General features: G+C 37.6%; 1 protein-coding gene across 1 annotated transcript in view; it reads right to left on the reverse strand.

Annotated features, from left to right (window-relative positions):
* The window catches only part of ltk (leukocyte receptor tyrosine kinase), a 39,822-nt gene extending 24,929 nt beyond the window's left edge, over positions 1 to 14,893 (reverse strand). Inside the window, exons 1-2 of the mRNA XM_035533137.1 lie at positions 14,648 to 14,893; positions 1,224 to 1,322 (exon numbers count right to left, since the gene is read on the reverse strand). Coding sequence (XP_035389030.1) covers positions 1,224 to 1,322; positions 14,648 to 14,702 — 154 coding nt within the window. The 5' untranslated portion in view covers positions 14,703 to 14,893. The remainder of the gene's footprint in view (positions 1 to 1,223; positions 1,323 to 14,647) is intronic.
* Positions 14,894 to 16,640: the final 1,747 nt, after the last annotated feature.

Below are 16,640 nucleotides of genomic sequence, written 5' to 3' on the forward strand. Positions count from 1 at the left end.
AATCACAAGAAAAGTTAGAATCAAATTACTATATCATGATGAATACTGCAAAAAGGTTTCTTACATTTATACAAGATGCATTTATGTATGCAAATGTTGTTTGGTCTTTTTCTGTTCATTTGATAGATCAATAGATATTTAAATACTTTTCTGAATCTAATTACTGACTGGAGTTGTCTCACAAAGGATAATGTGGAAAAAATACACACTAATATTTCCACGTTTGGCTTAAACATAGGCAATGGCACATGCACTGAAATATTTCTTAAAGCATGATACTAATGAAAAGCAATTTTGCCTCTTCAAGTACAATACATAAATGTAAGTATCCAAGACACATTCTATTTCCATTATCCAGTATCATACCTGTGCTAAACCTGTTTCACATTTTTTAAAATACTGTTAGAAAAAAAACTTAATAAGAGAATGAAAAGCACAGTATTTAAAACAATGAAATGTTTTATAAACATGCTAGTAAATAATCTTTTAATTAAAACAGCTTTATTTTGTTTTATATTAATTGTCTTCATATTTTATACAAAGTAATATTTAAATCAAAAGTTTTTCAGCTTTCTGAACTCAAAGTAAAAATAGATGTGTGTATCTCTTTTTGAAGAGTGTGTGCCCTAGATGCTGACAAATATTTTTGTCATAATAAATTTGTGTATAAACACTCAGTGTGTATCAATTGCTGATTTCTAGCAAGACCTTCCAAATTTGTTAGAATCCAACAACAAAATTAAGTGGAGTAAGATTGCATCAATCTGGAGAGGGAGAATTATAAATTGTTCTTGAATAGATTGTGTGCCAAATGCCATAAATATACTTTCTTTGGGGCACTGGTTGCTATAGGCTGTTCCATTGAAGCCAAGCTATCTTTAGCTGTCTCTGATCCCATACAAGGCTTTTGATGAAGGCAGATCATAGCTCACCATTAAACCCCCTGGGATACAGCAGAAACACTGCCACAGAAAAAAGACAGACTGGAACTACCACTCAGTATGAAGGGGTCATTTAAATGACATGCAGTTGATATAAGCACAACAAGCTACACTTCTGCTCAAACACATGTGAACAGCTTTCGTGCATGTGTATAAATACTCTGGATGAAAAACAGAAATATTCCCAGAATCCCTATTGTTTAATCCTAAACATCATGTGGTTCATTCTTTGTCAATGAGGGCCTGTTTTGCGTTATGGTGTAACAGTGATCGGGGTTTCACCTTTGCTTCCATCCACTCGACTCAGGTGATGAGAATATAACTGCACTGGGAGGCTCTCCTCCACTGTCCTGTCCACCAGAGCATGACTGCTCCTGATCACTGTGGAGAAGCAGGTAGGGGAAGGAAGAGAGAATGAGGGGAAGAGAGAACGGGAGAAACATTATGAAGCTCCATGGTACTCTTCCACACAATCAAAGCAATAGGTCAACTTAAAGATCAATGTTCATCTTAACTGATAACAGTATTTGCATTTTAATTATTTTTGAGCTAAAGTCCATTGCTTCAGCATCCATTCTGGGATATTAACTGCACCTGAAAAGTGCTTACCTGCTCAAATGACACTGTGTGCTTCATCAGTTAAGATTTTTTAGAACAAATATCAAAAGTAATGTTAAACTTCCATTCCATGGATTTCTTTAAATGCTATCATAAAACCCTGTTATCAGGTTGAATTATAGAACCCTTTTTGTTTAAATGTATCCTGTTTCGCCCTCCCCTGGCGCTATGAGGCTCATGCACTGTCAATTTTAAAAGCTTTAATAAACTTGAAAAAACTTCTCTCTGGATCTTTTAGACAGTTCTTTCTCATTTTTGACTGATAGTGGATAGTGAAACTCTTTGAAGAATTCCCCAAACTTGGCTTACTATATTTCACCAGTGTGAAAGTGATAAAAGCATTTATTAATATTTGCGAGAGTTTTTTCAAACACTGCTCTGTTATATATGTGAAGGTGAGTATATTTGAGGGAAGGAAAGTAAAACAACAGAAAATCTTCTGCCATAAAGGATCATCGAACATATATCATGTTAAAATACATGATATATGAAAATCTGTCCAGCTTTGATTTACAAGGAGCCAGCACATATTCTGGCTGCCTGCCTGTATTTGGCTGCAGGCTACTGATCCCAATTTGTTGACAGAGCAAAGTAGAAGTGGTTGAGTCAGCCACCCCTAAAGTTGATCCCAAGTTTGATAACATCAGCTGTAACAAATCATTAAGCAAAGCTTTTAGTATAATATCTGGCTGTGTTGCTCCAGTCATTAGCTGAAAATAGAATTGTGAGTACCCTACTAAAAGCTTTGCCATGGTTCTGCTTTTATCAATATACACTATATGACCAAAAGTACATCACACTGAACATCACACATGTACAAGGTTATTGGAGAACCCATTACACAAACTCCATGGGAAGTCAATGTTCCAGTCAACATTCCAATTAATTCCAAAGGTTTTCAGTGGGACTGAGGTCAGGGTTCTGTAGTGTCCACTGGATATGTTCAATACTTAACTTATCAAACCATGTCATTGGGCTTTGCTTTACGCACAGGAGCACAATTACACTGGAACAGAAAAGGGCGTTCCCCAAATTGTTGCCACAAGGTTGAAGCTTATAATTGTTTTAAATGTCTTTGTATGCTGTACCATTACCATTACCATTACCCTTCACTGGAACAATGAAACCTAACCCAAACCCTGAAAAACAGCCCCAGATGATTATCCCTCCTCCACCAGAATGAATACAATCCATTCTGGTAGGTAGCATTATACTGGCATCCATTTGCTTTACAGTGCTCCAGCTGATGCTTGGAATTGCACATAGTGATCTTAGGCTTGTGTGCAGCTGCTTGGAAAGGAAACACCTTTCATGAAGCTCCTGACGCAAAGATCTTGTGCTGATATTGCTTCCAGAGGCAGTGATTCAGCTTGTAGTAACAGCACTCTGTAAGTGTGCGTCATCATCCACTTCATGGCTTCCATGTCATAATGTTAGCACTTACTGGGGTAGAGCTAGCAGGACATTAATTTCAATAACTGACTCAAGTCCTATTACAGTGCCACATTTAAAGTCACTGGCTCTTCAGCATGACCTATTTTACTGTGAATGTTTCTCAGCATTGCATGCCTAGCTACTGTTGCCAGTAGGTGTGGCTAAATCACCAGATCTCCATAATTTGGTCTTATTAAGGAGCATCATAATAAACAACCTAATGCAGTTAGAGTCATGTATATTACTGAATCATTACGGTCATGGAAATGTATTCACTATTTTTTCAGCACATACAAAAGAAATCTCCTAACCAGTAAAAAAAGGACAGGGGGTTACATTACTTTCCCTTTGGAATGTTTGGAGGGCTTACGTGGAAAGGCTACAATCATCTATTTAGTTGGAAATGAGAAAAAGAGCTGGTCTCAGCCACATGACCAAATAACTTTTCATCACTTTCCAACACTTGCATGGACCCCAAAGCAAACCCATAGGGAGACCATGATAATTTAAAAAGCAAATGAACCTGTCCATTAAATTAATCATAGCAGGCAAAAGCAAAATTCATTCTAAAGTGGAACTATGTTAGCTTAGCATAATTGTCCTTGATTGACTGCCTAAGTGATTTATCCTAGTTCACCTATAGCGTCTGTTCTTTTTCAGGATTGGTATGATGTCTTTAAATAACTTTCAATTGCTTTCTTTTTGTTTGAGTGAGACAGAAATGTCCTTCAGGACATAGTAATTTCATATCTGACATAAAAATTAGGGATGGCATGTATAAATGCCTTGGTAAATCAGTTGCTATAAAAATCTATTGCATAGCCATAAACAAAATGGCCTGACAACCAATGCCATGAGATATGAATTACCTTATGGTTAAAGCATATTATGTCACTGAGAGCACAAAAAACATAGATTAGGAGAAAATAACACAGTATTTTCTCATTTTCGATTTATTCAGAGCTTTTATTCAGAGAGTATCAGAGCAAAGTCTTAAATGTGTACCCTGACGAAAGGAAGTGACTGTTCAAGACTAGGAAAAACTAACTGGGTAAGGCTGTTAAAAATAAACTGGAAACAAAAGCCACAGACAGCAGTTAAAAGCATCCCACTGAAGTGCTTGGACTCAAAAGGGCAATAATCCAGAATAGACTGACACGTAGCACAACTATAGCCCCCAAGGAATATCATGTGACAATAAAATCATGTGATCTGCCCTCAAACATACAATGGTAAAATTGTAATTGCAAAAAAGGGAAACTGTAGCAGTTGGCCTTCATACTGAACCCCCACCATGATGGAGTGTTGTAAAACAACAATCACATCTATACATCCTTATGACACATGGTCAGAGTACTGGCAGTTAAAATGAGTTACTGGAATGATTTTTAGTGGCAAGGGTTATGAGTCAAAAAGAATTAAATGCTGTTTAGCTCTCAAACTATAATTGGAGTTAACAGCACAATTATTTCTCTTGAATGCTTTGGTGCAAACTGGTAATTAGGCACCAGTATTGGCTATTCTTCATCAGTGAAGCCCAACTATCAGTACTGGCTAGTCTTCAGCAATCTTCCAATGATGCCTTGCGAAGACTGATCAAACTGCTTTATTAGTGCTCTGTGTTGTGTGAACACAGTGGCGTGGCATAGTGTCTAGCCCACCTGTTGGGCCAAATTTGGGCTGAGAGAGGAAGCCCATCTGACAGACAAACACCAGGACTCAGCTAACCACATAGCCATCCACTTAACCCTGCACCACTCCCCCCCCCCTTACCCCTAACCCCACATCCCACACCCCACCCTACACCCCACCCTATCCCACTCCTGCCAGCTAGAGCTGCTTAAGTGGAAAACTCCTCCCCTCGGAGAACAGCCAGGCCTGTGTGTTTTGCTGACTTATCTGCTGGGAGAGTGCCAAATGCCACTAACGGGAGGCTTGGTCTTCTCTAACTGAGGAATTACTGTATTCCTGCCTATACCATCTGCTCCTGAACTAAAGCACTCATAAGGAGGCTCCTTGTTAGACTGGGCTATTGGTGATGCCTTTTTACAAGCTGAAACTTGACAATTTATATAAAAATGGCCTGGCATTTGAACGAAGCCCTAAGTATTGCAAAGTGAGTCCTCGGTTTACTGTAGTATTTAGACATAGATTGCCCTTAGACAGAAATTCAATGACATAGCTGATAGGAAAAAATCACATTCATACATTTAGAATTTCAGTTTGCATGTACAGTGTCATATACACAAAATCATATGTGCATGCATTGGCAGTGGGTTTATATTTCATTTATGCATTTATAAAGGTACTGTGCTACATGAATGGTCATTCTCTTAAGATCATTTGTTGGCCTTAATGGTGTAGTAATAAGTAATGAGCCCAAGCAGCTGCATTATAATTACCTACATCAAGCACACAGATATTATCTGTATTCTATTATGTTCTTTTATGATTGACTAAAGGGTTTCTGTTTTATTTAAATCAGTTTTTTCAAGAAATACACTTAGAGCAGCTTTAGAAAGGTACACACCCAGACCAGAGAAAACCTTTTAAAAATAAAAGAAGCCCAAATGCTTCTCACAAACTATTTTGTGTTCCATCCCATTTTTGCAGAAAATTATATTAAAACAGCTCAAAAATAAAATCACTTTCATAGCTATCCATAGAGTTTGGTCCTTTTGTTCAGTCCTGGTTTTTCCAAAAATTCTGAATTATTTTCCCACTGAGAATGTCACTTCTAATTGCATAGGAAAATGAACAAACAAATTGGCCTTACTGCTGCACACGAATTCCCTTATAAGTGTGACACCATGGAAGATCATGTATAACAAATTAATTAAGGTTTTTACAGGTTATACAAAAGAACTTCTTCCTTAGAATACTTTCAGGATTCTCTGGCCTTTAGCACACTAGGTGCATTCTTAACTCCTTGAACAACATTTTGAAACCAGACTGTTGTTGCAAATGTTTTTACCATTAATTTAAATTTTATTAGCTCAGGGTGGAAGTTGTGAACATGTCAGAAAGCAAAGATTACATTCTGAAGTCTATCTGGGTTTCCGTCAAATCTAAGTGCAGTGCATGGAAATTAAAATATCAGAAGACGATAGTAATTTTTTTCTTTTCACTCAGATTTTATTCAAGGGATTAATTTGAAATGTCTGAAATCATGTTGCTATAAATGCTTACTATAAAATATCGTGATGCATAATCTTCAACATGCCTAAATAATACTTTGCCTATGTCATGCAGCAAGACAGGTCAGACGCTCCCGGATGACAAAAGGCAAACAGTTTATTAGTTTCACAAACAGTTCAGGAAATAATCCAGAAAGGAAGTCCGAGAGGCAAATAAATCCAAAGGACAAATCTAGAATCAGAGAAGCTGAGAGCAAGGCAGTAAGACAGGGGCAAACAGGAGTAACACGAGCAATGCAAAACTCGTAAATGAACTAGAAACGTAAATAGGTCAATACACAGGTAAACAGCAGGTAAATATACAACGCTCCGTATGCTCAGGTAACTAGAGGCAATACTTTGCAATGAGGAAGTATGTGAACAGAGTATATAAAGGTAATTGTAATGATGCACAGGTGGGCTGGATTAGTACTCTGGGGATGATTATCTCCTTAGAGGCTTCTTGGAACTGTAGTTGGTGGTGGTTCCATAGGGCTGCATGTCATCTTAAATCTCTTGCTGACAAGCTATAAATTTTATTCACATAAAATACAAAATATAAACCATTGGCCCACATGACAGAAACAGCCAATCACTATCTCACCTCATCTTCAAGCATCCTAATCCTATTTCTAATAGTACATTTGCACAATACTTCAGTTGCTACATTTTTTTGCTTCTCAGTGGGAAAGTGGATGGTTTCAGGAGTTCCGCCTTGACTTATTTCAAATAAAAATGTGCCATAAAACATAACTGGTTCCCCACTGAAGGAAACATGTATTTCCTTTCCTTTAATACAAGCTCACTCTTTTGACAAAATATTAACACTCTTAGAGCACTAATGAAATCAAAATGTCATATCAAATACCAATTTTGCACACACTTCAATGAAATCCCTCCAACCATGGCACTAGAAATGAGGCTTCAGGTTGGCATTTTTTCTTCTTTCCTCATGTACTCACGGGCCTTTCATACCCACTCACCGCAACTTGACAATTAGTTGTTTGGACTGTGGAAGCATTTATTGCAGTTTTTTCGAACCGATTTAAACAATTTCTCACTACAAATTTACCTGTTCTCAAACACTTAACACAGCGGTCTAAACTAATAAGAGGTTTCTCTAAATCAATAATATATAACTGCTAAAGTAATACAAAAAACAAAAATGCAAATGTAATTATCTAAAATACATGGAAACATTTTAATCTTTGAACAAAACTCTCAATTGTCTCTGATCCTTTTTCATCATATGAAATCATATTATCTGTACCACAGGGATTGTTTGCAGACCATTTAGCTATTAGTTGGTTTTAAAAAAGGGCTGTTTGCCAGTGAGTTTACTATAAAAGGAGTCATGGGTAGAACATGCCTGTACATATGTTGCCCTGTATTTGCACAGAATTGTTGAACTTGGTGGCAGCCCCAGAGTATGCAACTGTGCATATGTCAACAAGTCTGGACTGAATTTGTGCAAGAAAAGAAGGCAAGGAAGGATCTGCGTTGGTCAACATGCCACAGTCACAGTCCCTGGACAGAGAAGTGGAAATATAGCAATATGTGCTGAAATAACAATGCACAGTTTAGTTTGTCACAGCTCCTTGCTACATTCAGAGATGCACTCCTCCTCTGACAAGCAGGAGACCAAGACAGACCAGATGTGGCACATGTGGTCATATGGGACTTTATATAATTCTATCATTCACCACATGAATGGCTTGAAGCCCAGCTTTTTGCATTTTGAGGTATTCTTTCTGATACCATAGCCACTCTTTATAAATCCTGCTGAGTTCTTTTCAGCCTGGAGGCAGAAAGTGTATGAAGGCGAGCCGTATGAATGGGAAACAGTTTTGCATGCCATTGAGGAGACCCGTGATGGCACAACAGCAGAGGCACACCAGGGTTGGATTCGACACTACTGTCAATTTTTTTCCTGGGTGCCTTGCAAGATAAAATATAAACTGTGATGTAGATGAAGCTTACTGGCCTGACAGGAATAAAAGATTGGACAAATTAAACATTGCAATCTAAAGCAGTTGGAAGAGGTTTATGATTTGTTTTTGTAAAACTCTTCTATGTGACTCTGCATCTATAAAAATCCTTCCTCTGAAGTAAACATTTTATGTTTTTTTTTAATTTTGTAAGACACTAAACCACCTTAAGTATGTTTTCTTGAACATGAACAATGAACTGCAATCCTGTGTTGGTTTGGGTGCACAATTGATCTGCTCATTGGTTACCATATTGCATTGTTTTAAAAAAAAATCCACAAACATCATAAAAGTATTTGTAGTAAGATTGAAAGTCTTTGTATCATGGGCAATGTGTTTTAATTTTTGTGTTATGTGTTTTGAAAACAGGCAAATTTGTATGGTAAATCAGTTGAGAAAATTATAATTGCAAACCACAGCTTTTGTGAGTTTATTAGAATTAAATTGTATCATGCCAGTGGCCTCTTAGCCTCCCACACTCTACTCCTGAAGTAGGGTTCAAAAGCCTAACAAATCCTACACAGTGTTTAGAATGTAGAGTTTTGGTTGTTGTCAGTGATGTCGCTGATGTCAGTGATGACGCTGACTTGAAACAAACTGCTGACTTAGTTTGATTAACAACATTAAGAAGCAAATGAGTACATCCAAGTTTTTTCTCTTAAAGAAATACTTTATGATTATGACTAGGCAGACTCCTGAGCACTGGCTGGTCACAGAACACTTACAACTATTGCTCATAGCTAACAGGCAGTCATTTACCCAAGTGATCTACACAGAAGACCAAAAGAGCCCGCATGTCCAGTCATAACCCTCCAACCTTCTCCTTCCTGCTTTCCGAAGTTACCCATGACTCCATTAGTTCTTATCTCATCATTTCAGTGACAGACAACTGAAGCAAATGAAAAAATATCTGTAAATCTGTATATGATATATGCAAAATGCTTATGATATGTAATGATGATATCACTGAGTTGTTAGGAAACTTTACCTTTAAGCATTTCAAGCAGGGCTGATATAATGATAATCATTTATTTGAGCCCTGTGACACAGAGCCTTAGGCAATGTAAGTGTCTCAGAAAAAACATTTACAACACATGATAGCTGCATCTTTAGGGCCATCAAAAAATCATCATGGCCATCAAAAACAACATTGAAGCCATCTCACTGCTCTACAACACGTACCACATTTGAAATGAATGCGATTTTAAAAGAAAAAAGGAAATTATTGCATGCAATCTGGCTGATGGATATCATCATGTTTGCCATCAGTTATGGATATCACCAATGCAATGCTAAAGACATTACCATTATTCAGACCATATGTTGAAAGCTGTCTAAACTGCAAACAGATCCAGTGACATCAGTTGCATGATATTTAACTGTTATGGAAATAGGAACATACTCATCAAGCCCAATGAAGAAAACAGTATACGTACTGCATTTGTAATGGTGCCTTTTCCTTGTATGTCTAATTTTATATATGTACTTTTAAAAGCTATACGACATCATTATGCCAGATTTCTGGTCTGACGAGCTGAGACAAATTTGGCCAGCTTTTACATTAACATCTGAAACATGGTCTCAGCATCATATTTCAATGCACGCTGTCCCTCCAACTGTTATGAATCTCACACACACACACACACACACACACACACACACACACATTTTATATATATATATATATATATATATATAAATAAAAACTACATACTGTCACATCACAGATGCTACCCAGTCAGGGACACACACACACACACACACACACAAATTCCTGCCAATCATCATCCTTAGCCACTCTCCCACTATCAAGCTTCCACATGTTAGATATCCCATTTACCTGTTGCCACTCACCCCTCTCCTATTTAGACCCCACATCTGCTGCACTTCAGCACTTCGCATTATCGCCTGCTACAGTCTGTAGCCAAGACGCTTTTTCCTGCTTCAATGAACACTGGACTATTTCAAGTGTTTTTTAAGATAATAAAAGATTTCCTTTTCCCCCCACTTGCATCTTGTGTCAAAATGCCACACAAACCTTTCATAAATATTAGCTTCGATGTGGCTATAGAATAATACAATGTAGTTACCAAATAATATACCTCGATTAGTAACTAAATTATACGTCTGCAGATTAAGTGGCTTAATCAATTCACAGTTTGACTGTAACAAAGAAACAAACAGCAATAACAATTATGGCTTTCGGTTGATAGGATAAAGAAATTCTTAATTCCAAAATATTACCATGTCTCATCATGTGACTCATTGGACTGAGTCAGTACAGTACTTAAACATTACATAAATACTGTTGTCAGAATGGATCTGTACAGTGCATACAACAAGACCATATAAACAAAAGTATATCAGTATTTCCTTGGTAATGTTTGCAGATTGGTAGCGCATTACTAGACTATGCTCTTTTTAGTAAATAGACTGAAGTCCAGCCCCACAACAGCCATAACCAAACAACTCCTAAAAGAACACCTCAGAGCAGTGTTTGTTTGTATAAATAAATGATAGTGTGCTTAGAAATATCAAAACAGGTATAATTTATCCCTGCAGTCCCAACATCAATCTCACTAAAAGCACCAGTTACAACAAAGAACTGCAGGTCTACAACTGAAACAGACCTCTTCTGGGTTTTTATTTAGGGAAATTTACTGGATATCAGCAGTGTGTAGAACAACAGTGTCTTACACATATGCTGAATCATAAGTTGCCAAACTTTCCAGTTATGCTTTGAGAGAAATTATGTAGTGAAAGTAATGTAAACAAACAGGTGAAAGTTCTGCGGCCAGCTTTCTCAAACAGCGAATGCAGTAGACCTGAACCAGCCAAATGAAAATAAAATTGAAAATGAATACTGTTTGTTTTATACACTGCTAAAAAAAAATTAAGGAAACAAAAGGATATCAATCTGTCCGGTTTGGAAGCATAAGCAATTGTAAATCAATTTCAGCAGCTTTGGTGTAAATGAAAGCAACAGCACAAGTTACAAACACTGGAGAAGCAACAGCAAGACAACCCCAAAAAGTGAATGGTTCTGTAGGTAGTTGTCACAGATAACTCTGTCCTTATCCTTGCTAACTGATTCTTCTCTACAGAACTGTATTTTTGCATTTTGCTAGTGTCCTTATTGTTACTGGTAGAATGTGCCAGTAAGTTCCTGCAACCCATTCAGGTTGAACAGGTAGTTCAGCTCCTTGCCAGCACAAGGTTTGCTGTGTATCCCAGCACAGTCTCAAGAACAAGGAGGAGTTACCAGGAGACTGGCCATTACACAGGGATAACTGGACACAGCCATAGAATGGCATCAACCCAGCATCAGGACCATTATCTGCTCCTTTGTGTGAGGAGGAACAGGAGGAGCACTGCCAAAACATTACAAAATGACCTCCAGCAGGCTACAGGTGTGTATGTTTTTGACCAAACTGTCACAATGAGGGTGGCATGAGAACCCCACATCTTCTAGTGGGACGTGTGGTCATGGCCACCACTGTGCAGCTTCACTGGTAATCACCAGAGAACACCAGAATTAGCACTGTCATTGGTACCCTGTTCTCTTCACAGATGAGAGCAAGCTTACACTGAGCACATGTGACAGACATGAAAGTGATAAATGTTATGCTGCCTGGAACATCATCCAGCATGGCTAGTTTGGTGGTGGGTCAGTGCAGATTGGGGGAAGCATATCCTTGGATTTTCACACAAACCTCCATGTGACAGCCAATGGTACCCTGACTGCTGTTAGGTACCGGGATGAAATCCCCAGAGCCATTGTCAGACCTTATGCTGGTGCAGTGGGCCATGGCTTCCATCTGGTGCAGAACAATGCCTGGCCTCATGTGGCCAGAGTGTGTAGGCAGTTCCTGGATGAAAACAGCATTGATGCCATTGACTTTCCCAGACCTGAATCCAAATGAGAACCTGGGGCATTATGTATCAGTGCATGCGCTGCCACCAGGTAGTGTCACAGACTGTACAAGAGCTCACTGATGTCCTGATCCAGAGATCCCCTAGGACACCACCTGGCATCTCATCAGGAGCATGCCCAGAGGTTATCAGGAGTGCATACAGGCCATACACACTTTTGAGTGACATTTTGAGTTGCTGTAATGACATTTACGCAAATTTGATCAGTCTGTTTATATTTTTAGTATTTTTTCAAATACTACCAGAGTTTTGAAATGTCTTGAAATATTAAAGAGCAGGCAAGCCTATGTGAAACCTATAGTACATTTAGTCAAAACTATTAAGTTTACCTTAATCATGGATCATGGATCATATTAATCATATTCTGGCTCACTTTCAAAGCAGTGTAAATGTCATGACATAAAAACGTGAAAGGTGCAATATATACTACCTCAGTCAGGAAACCTGATGCATTTCTTTGTGATCCGATAAGTGCACATCAGTTCAATTTCATTATGCTTCGTTGCCATTTTTAAGTATTAAACATTTATGCATCAGCAGTTTCAATCTAGATCCATGCAACAACTGCAGTACTTTTAGCATGGTGAGTCGTAAAGGGGAACTCTTCTAATCCTCAAGTTTATAGCTGTTAGTGCAAAAGTGTAGCAAATTACCTCATACAGTTATATCATATTTGTAGCCTTCATGCAGACCCTCAGTTATTTTTTGCATTGATGAGCTAGCCAGCCTGGCACCAGAAAATTCAGAGACCTTCTATCAGCTCGTTCTAGAGTGATTTTGTGGAGGAGATTGCAAAAACATAATGGGTGGGAATGTCTTTAATCATATTTTTACTTTGATTTTCAGTGTGACTTTGAATCCAGCCCTCAGTGGATTGATGATTTTGGTTTCCATTGACTGTTGGTATATCATTTTGTTCTCAACAAGTACACAATATATATCAGTAAAGATTTTCACTATGAATGTTTTGTTGATTGAGATGCTATGTGTGATTTAAGTGTTCCCTTAATTTTTTGAGTAGTGTATTTTAAAATACAAAGGACAGTTCTCCATACATAAACTGCTATCCCTATAGTAATCAATCTTGACAATCCAATGCAGAGAAAATCAAATACTACCAGAGTTTTGAAATGTCTTGAAATATTAAAGAGCAGGCAAGTCTATGTGAAACCTATAGTACATTTAGTCAAAACTATTAAGTTTACCTTAATCATGGATGACTTACTATTGGTGCTATATGTGAGTTCAGTGAAAACACATTTCTTTCTATTTGCCTGTTACACTTTATAGTTTTAAAGCAGACACTAAACAATAAACCATCATTTAGCACAGATTTGCTCAATACAGTTTTATTATATATAGCACTATTTCAACCTATGAAGATGTATAATAATTGTTCTTGGCAAATAACAACAATTATCACACCTTACAATAGCTGAACATTGTTAATATCGACAATATATAGGCAAGATTGATTAGAAATCTCTAAATATATATGTATATATAATGTCTTAAACTCCTCTTGCTGTGCTCCAGCTCTCTGGAATAATTTGAGAACTGAAAAGCAGAAAGAAAACTTTGTTGTTGGGACACATATGGCAGGAGGAAGGAGACACTCTTCCAAAAATGTCCTATGGGATACAAGAGTTAAGCACTCGAGCCAAATCTACCCATGACACTTTTAAACCACCCTGTTTTTACTGCTTCATTACATTCTATGTCATGAATGGACCTGAGCTCTAACATTCTTGAATAACTGTTAAGTCCAAAAGAGTTTGCTGGTAGGATTGTATAACAAGGGGGAAATAGAGGACTAGGTTCTGGATAATTAGGAGTTTTAAAAAGAGCATCATACAGAGGACTTAAATATGTAAGAATGTTTTTATGTTGCAAAAATCTATTTTTATGTATATCATATTAAACAATAACATTGTAATAATAAATAAGAGCCAAATGTTTGCAGGATATTTTGATTATTTAAAATGCAGATAAATAAAAATTACATATTAAAACAAAGATTGTTCATCAGTTGTCACTAATCATAGGTTGCATGGTATTAGCTATTTGTGGTTGTTTACAGGATCAGTGGATTAAATGAACACACTTTTATATGCGTGGTTGTGATTAAATGAAACATAACTGACTACAAGCAAGTAAAAACTGACGCTTTTGGGCAGTCGGTGGCGCACAAATCAAAGGACCTGAAGTAGTGTGAAAACTACAACATTGACTAAACGCATTCAAGGGTACTTTTGAAATGAAACACAGTCAGTCTACGTTCGAAAACATCGAAGTATATTCAAAATAATCTGGTGCTTTTACGATCTAGATGCAGAAAAACTAGATCTTACAAATGTCCGTATACAGTTTGTGGCGCTAATAAGGTGAATATAGAACATCATAATTAAACAAGCTATTCTCAGTGATAACTATTTGAATAGTCAAAACCTTCAGAATTACTCTGATTTTGTGCCTGTGATTAAGGTCAACTTTTGAAAATCATAAAATCCACGAACTGGGTCAACGTTATTTAGCCTTTATGTAAAAGCACACTCACCTGTTAAAATCAGCAAGACAAGTTTTACTGAAGTTTTTCTAGTCGCATAATCCATGGTTCCTTCGGTAAGGGTCCTGGATATGAAGCGCAGCTAATTTTCGTCTACTTTGTTGCTGGGGTTTACGAAAGTCAGAATTAAAAAGACGAATGATCGTTGTTCTTTCACCATTCAGTTTCACCGTCCCACACCTTCTTAGAGTTCCTCGCTCAGACCTTTCCTTGTTGCGATCACGATGGTGCGGTGCTGCAGCCACTGGTCTGTCGCTCGCTACAGTCCTCTCTCACTCGGATTCACACCGCTACTAGGCCTGTGCCACCACACTTGGTCCTAATGCCAGTCGGCCGATAATGGCCAGAACTACTGCTCTACGAGAACACTATAGACAAACAATAATGTTAAACATACAAAATGTTTAGTGGTTACGGTTTTTCTGTTTGATCTTCTTCCATGTTTTATTCTATTTTATTCCACATCCACTTAAATGCGATGGGCCTATTACACGCTACCTCCGCATGGCATGATTGTTTCTAAATGATAAAAAAAAAAAAAACTTAAAAAAAAAATCTGAAGACAGCTAAGAGGTTTTAGCCAATGCCTACATTTCCTACAACTCTAAAGGAATTAAATGGGGCATTTCGCCATCTTCCTAGTTCCTACAGAGCTCCAAGTTCAGTAACCTCGGGGAGTTCTAAATAATTTGCTTTATCTAATTTTAAAGCCCTTAGTGAATGTTACACTTGTTTGTTTATATGTTTGAAACACCTCTACAATTTGGCTACAAAACGGAAAAGAGGACTCCAGAAATTATATTTTCAAAACACATATGCCCATAAGTCTATATGTGGCCCAGTAACATGTCACAACTTTCATTACTTGTTTCCCAATAATGAAGGAATGTTTTAAAAGCAGGCCATAAAAACAAAGTTGTATGGTGACATTTTATTTGTAATTCTGCCTTATGAGGCCATTGCTTTTCTGACTGTGTTACATGTAACCTAAATAATAGTTTGAGTTACACACGTATTTATAATGTAAAGGGAGCAAGGCCACCGGAGACTCCCTTTCACCAATTATGAATGATACGGTCATTGAGATTTGAAAATATGATTCAACTCAAGAAGGCACTAATAATTCGCTAATGAGTTCACTCCGTGACATTTTACACAGGAGTGAGACGCGAGTGATTATAACAAGGAGTAGTCCTTTATTTCTCCAAAAAAAAAGAAACACTTATAAAAGCGTAGAAAGGAACAAAATCGACTAAAATTGATAGCCTTTAACGGAAGTTTCAGGCTTAGCGCGTTTCGACTGTAGCAGGTTAAATGCAAAGTGCTGAAGAACGCGCCCGTGAGGATTAAACTGTGTGGAAAAGAAGGTACAGGTGAAAGCAATGATCAATAAGTGAGTGATTGGCAACTGGGGCGTGGTCTAGGAGGGCGTGTAGTGCGTGTGTGCATGTGGGTGTGTGTGCCTGACTGGGTAGCGGCCAGGGCGTGACACTCTCAATGGGGACTGAACGCATACTTCTGAACTTAACTTACAACGTGAAAGCACAGTACATCGCCGTACTACTGTACTATTTTAATAATGCACTCCAGTTTAAAAGAAAGAATTTACCCCTATGTTTCAGCTATACAAAGCTATACAAGCTATGTTTCAGATATACAAATGTAGTAAGTTTACAGTATAAAACTTAAAGATTACATCCATTAAAAGCGTGATAAGTTTTACAAAACTGCCACGCATCCTAATAGAGTATAGAGTACTTTACAACAAACTGCCATTTTTACTGAAGTACATTTTCTGTGTCAAAAGGAGGGAAGGTTGGTAGCCTTATGCATTATATATTTCTGGCTCGCTTTCAAAGCAGTGTAAATGTCATGACATAAAAACGTGAAAGGTGCAATATATACTACCTCAGTCAGGAAACCTGATGCATTTCTTTGTGATCCGATAAGTGCACATCAGTTCAATTTCATTATGCTTCGTTGC

This window comes from Electrophorus electricus, chromosome 13, assembly GCF_013358815.1.
Source record: "Electrophorus electricus isolate fEleEle1 chromosome 13, fEleEle1.pri, whole genome shotgun sequence".
Lineage (NCBI taxonomy): Eukaryota > Metazoa > Chordata > Actinopteri > Gymnotiformes > Gymnotidae > Electrophorus > Electrophorus electricus.